Source organism: Alligator sinensis, unplaced genomic scaffold (assembly GCF_000455745.1).
Source record: "Alligator sinensis unplaced genomic scaffold, ASM45574v1 scaffold137_1, whole genome shotgun sequence".
NCBI classification, from domain to species: Eukaryota; Metazoa; Chordata; order Crocodylia; family Alligatoridae; genus Alligator; species Alligator sinensis.
In genome coordinates, this window is record NW_005842545.1 from 566,515 (window position 1) to 570,840 (window position 4,326).

Here is a 4,326-nt window from a genome sequence, read left to right on the forward strand (position 1 = left end):
CGGGTCTGGAGAAGACCTAGCAGAGGGCAGGCAGGGCCTGGGGGGGCGGGGTTTTTTGGGGGTGGGGGGGTGGGCAGGGGTGAGACTGAGGGTTAAGGGGGGAGAAACGCCCCAATGCAAGCCTGGGGCCCCTTTGGCCTGTGAGACAGAGAGGGATGGGGGGTGGGGGGCAAATGAAACACGCAGGAGAACGAACCAAGGCTTCAGCCCCCCTGCTCTTACTGCCCCCCACCCAAAGAACCCAGGCATCTGGGCCCCATGTCCCTCACTGTGACGCACTGCCCTCCCAGGGAATCCAGGTGTCTGGGCTCCCAGCTCTACCTCTCCTACACACTTCTCTCCCCAGAGAAGCCAGGTGTCTGGGCCTGGAGAGAGCAGCTGCAGTTGCCCTAGCTCTCATAGTGGGGAGCTGAAATCCCCAGAATGCCCAGTGTTCAGCTAATTCACAAGCCTTGATTAATTAATCTTGATCTCCTTTCTTCTGTGCCCCACAGGAGGATAGAGAGATGCACCCATCTCAACCCTTCTAGAACTAATGTGCCTCAGTTTCCCTCCCTGCTTCCCAGAATCACAAGGGCACCTCTCATTGCACAGATCTGATTTATTATGTCATGAGGAAAACAGCAAAAAAGGCCCCCCAAAGGCAGGGGGAAAACACACACACACAGACAAGACCCCCCCGCCCCCCATGAGCTCCTGCCAGCCCCTTGTGAGCTCACAACAGCCCCTCCGCCCAGACAGCCTTCCATGAGCTGGGGGCAGGGGGTGGGGGGGGTCCATGGGTCACAACAGCTCCTGTGAGCTCATGACAGTACCACAGCAGCTCCTGTGAACTCACAATGGCCCATGAGCTCATGACTGTGCCTCAGGGTTCATGATGCCCTCCTTTCCCTCCCCCATGAGTTCAGGACACTAGCAATGAGCTCCAACAGTGTCTTGGGTGAGTCATGACAGCCCCTGTGACCTCACAACCATGGCTGGGGGGGGTCACAAGAGCCCCTTGCAAGATCAAGACAGCTCCTATTATTTCACAACAGTGCCTGGGGGGGTAATGACAGGCCCTTGGGAGTTCACAACAGCCGCCCCACCGTGAGCTCACAACTATCCCAAGGATGATTCCCCTTGGTTCTAAAATACCCACCTCCCCCCTAGCCCCATTTCCATGATAAAGATTTAAAAAAGCGCCCATATGGGTTAAAATCCCAGGATTCTCACCCAAAAATATGGGGGGGGGGAAGGCAGGGCGCTGAGAAGCTCCTCACTCATAGAACTGGCCCTTCCCCTGGCCTCAACCCCCCACCCCCCCCACTGAGATACACCCAGCTCTGGGGCAAGGTGGCTGAGTCTGACTTCTCCACCCCAACCTTGCTACCCCAGCTTCCCCAAATCATGGGATGAAGCATGTAGACTTCAGCCACACCCCCTCCTTGTCTGGTGGCTGCATCTCAAGCTAGGGGAGATACTTGTTGGAAGATGCTAGCATCCCCCTATTGTTCGTTGGGGTTGGGGTTGGCATCAGGGTACTTGGTGAGGTCAAAGGTCAGGACCTTGCTGATGACGCAGTCACCTTGCTGGAGCAGAAAGAAAAACATGGGGAGGTTAGGGGGTATGGTCCAGTGTCAGCAAGCCTCCTCCCTTCAGTCCCCTGTGGTATAGCCCAGAAAACTGCCTCCCATGAAGCCCTACATGGTACAGCCCAGGGGCAGGGTTTCCACACACCCTCCCCCTCAAGGTACAACCCATAGTGAATCCTTCCAACTCCTCCCCTAAGGTACAGCCCAGGGGCAGAGTTCCCCAGCCCCACATGGTACAGACCAGGGCTAGGGCTAGGATTAGGGCTCCCCCCTCATGGTACATGGTATAGCCCAGGGCCAAGATGCACCCAGCTCTGGGGTAGAACAACTGAGGAACAGCTCAACATTACACTCCTCTCCACAGACTTCCCAGATGCACCCAGCTCTGGGGTGGAATGACGGCAACTGCCTGGGGATAGCAGCTGAGGAACAGCCCAGTAAAACGCTCCCCTTCCCGGCCCTACCCACCTCGGGATAGACCCCGATGAGGCTCTCAGCCTTTGTGTAGAACTCCTCCTTGAGTGAGATCACAATTGCCTGGAAGTTGCAGGTCGACTGCTCCTTGATATAGTTGGCCACCTACATGGGGGGAGGTTAGCAAGGGCTGCAGAGCCACCCCCCTCAGCCCACCCAGAGCTCCCCAGCCCCCCTGGAACCTCTCCATCCCCCCTGTGCCTTACCAGGCACCCCTCCCAGGATCCACAAACCACACCAACAGCCCATTGAAGATTAACAGCTATCATCTTCCCCCAGAGCCCAACCCAGAAGATACTCCCCCCTGCTCAACTGACTCCCCCCAAACACAAACCTTTCCAATGTTGGTGTTGTCCAGTGCTGCATCAATCTCATCCAGGACAAAGAAGGGGGCTGGCTTGTAACTGGGGGGGGCGGCGGCAAAAAAGACCACAAGAAAGGCAAAGGGGAGGGAGAGGGGGAGAGAACCCAGGTGTCCAGGCTTTCAGCATCCCTTGTTTCAGTCCCTCAGTCCCCATGCCCTTCCCAGAGAACCCAGGCATCTGGACTCCCAGCCCCACCCTGCTCTCCCAGAGAATCCAGAGCAGGGAGGGCTGGGAGTCTGGATACCTAACCCACTTACCCCGACTTCCCTCCCAGAGAACCCAGCTCTCCCACTACCCATGAGCTAAGAGACCCAGGCATCTGGGCATCACCTGTGGATGGCGAAAAGCAGGGCAAGGGCAGCCACAGTCTTCTCACCCCCCGACAGGTTGTCCATGGGCCGGAACCGCTTGCCAGGGGCCACACAGTTATAGTTGATCCCATCCAGATAGGGCTCCTCAGGGTTCTCAGGCCCTAAGAAGGCCTGAGGGGGCAGATCCAAAGAGGATAATTAAAGGAGGGGGCATCAAGGAGGGGGCACAACCCCCAGAGTGCTAGTGTAGAAAGTGACCTGCCACCTCTTGCCCTTGGACCTCAGTTGGGGCATCTAGTGATTGACAAAAGGGCTGGGCCCCAGCAGGACCCATGTGACAGACAGAGCCTTAGAGAGTGGGAGGTGCTTAGGGGAGAGAGAGGAACTTAAGCCAGCTGAGAGGGTCCCTTCCCCTACTGTGGGAGTGGGTGGGCAAGAGCTGGCTGGGGAGGGGCTTTAGCTGTACAAGGGGTGTATCCTCTCTTGTAGGCAAAACCACAGAAGGGGGTGTGACCTCCCCCTGGTAGGTAGAGCCAAAGCCATACAGGGGGTGGGACATCTTTTAAAGACAGAGTCAGAAATGGAAAAGGGACATGGTCTCCCATGCTCATCAAGGGGACACCTCCCTAGTGCACATGGCCTAACCTGTGTGGGGGTGTGGCCTCCCAGGTAGGCATGTCCTCAGCTTAAGGGGGTGTGGCCTCTCTGAAGGGTGTGGCCTGAGTAATGCTAGGAGTGTGGCCTTGGGAGTGGGTGTGCCCCAAGCCATGGAAAGGGCATGGCCTGAGCCTTGCAAGGGTACATAGGCCAAACTCTACAAGGGGGTGTGGCTTCCCAGGTAGGCATGGTCCCCAGGGAGCTGACCTGGGCAGAGCTGTTGCGGGACAGGGCCTTGTAGATCTCATCAATGTTGGTGGCCACAGACTCGAAACAGGCGTTGAAGCGGTCAAACCGCTCCTTCTTGATCTGCTCAAACGCCTGCTTTGCCTTCTTGGCCCGCTTCCGGGCCGCTTCAAACTCTGGCAGGGGAACAGGTGGTGAATGGGACCCAGGCACCCGGGCCCTGAACACCCACCTATACAGAGAATCCAGGTGTCTGGGCTCTCAGAATCCCCCTGTACAGAGAACCCAGGTGTCCATGATGCCAACCCTCCCCTATAGAGGACCCAGGCATTGGAGCCCCTAGTCCCCGACATCGTATAGAGAACTCAAGCATATTGTCTTCTACTTCCTCCCACATACAGGGAACCTAGATGTCCACATGTCCAGCAGGGCCCCCCCGCCCCAATGCAGAGAAAATCCAGGCTGCCAGCCACCTCCCCATACAGATGGCCTGAATGCCAGGGTTATCCCCCCAACCGCCCTCAAAAGTATCTATGGAGTCTGCGTCCCTCTCCCCAAAGGAACCCCAACTCTCAGCCCCACTCCTCCCAGGGAACCCCAGAATTTGGACAGCACCATCAGAGGTCTCCTGGAATTTGTCGCGCACACTCTCGAGCTTCTCCATGGCCTTCATGTTGGGTGCAGCAATGCGCTGCAGCACACTCTGCTGCTCAGTCAGCCGCTGCTGCAGCTGTGCCATCTCCTGCCGGATCTCATCTT

General features: G+C 57.4%; 2 protein-coding genes across 2 annotated transcripts in view; both read right to left on the bottom strand.

Annotated features, from left to right (window-relative positions):
• Positions 1–856, bottom strand: part of LOC112551664 (alpha/beta-gliadin A-III-like) — a 2,425-nt gene extending 1,569 nt beyond the window's left edge. Inside the window, exon 1 of the mRNA XM_025213663.1 lies at positions 839–856. Coding sequence (XP_025069448.1) covers positions 839–856 — 18 coding nt within the window. The remainder of the gene's footprint in view (positions 1–838) is intronic.
• The window catches only part of SMC1A (structural maintenance of chromosomes 1A), a 22,368-nt gene continuing 18,625 nt past the window's right edge, over positions 584–4,326 (bottom strand). Inside the window, exons 20-25 of the mRNA XM_006031994.3 lie at positions 4,183–4,323; positions 3,589–3,743; positions 2,744–2,895; positions 2,383–2,452; positions 2,043–2,153; positions 584–1,571 (exon numbers count right to left, since the gene is read on the bottom strand). Of these exons, the coding sequence (XP_006032056.1) occupies positions 1,488–1,571; positions 2,043–2,153; positions 2,383–2,452; positions 2,744–2,895; positions 3,589–3,743; positions 4,183–4,323 (713 nt within the window). The 3' untranslated portion in view covers positions 584–1,487. The remainder of the gene's footprint in view (positions 1,572–2,042; positions 2,154–2,382; positions 2,453–2,743; positions 2,896–3,588; positions 3,744–4,182; positions 4,324–4,326) is intronic.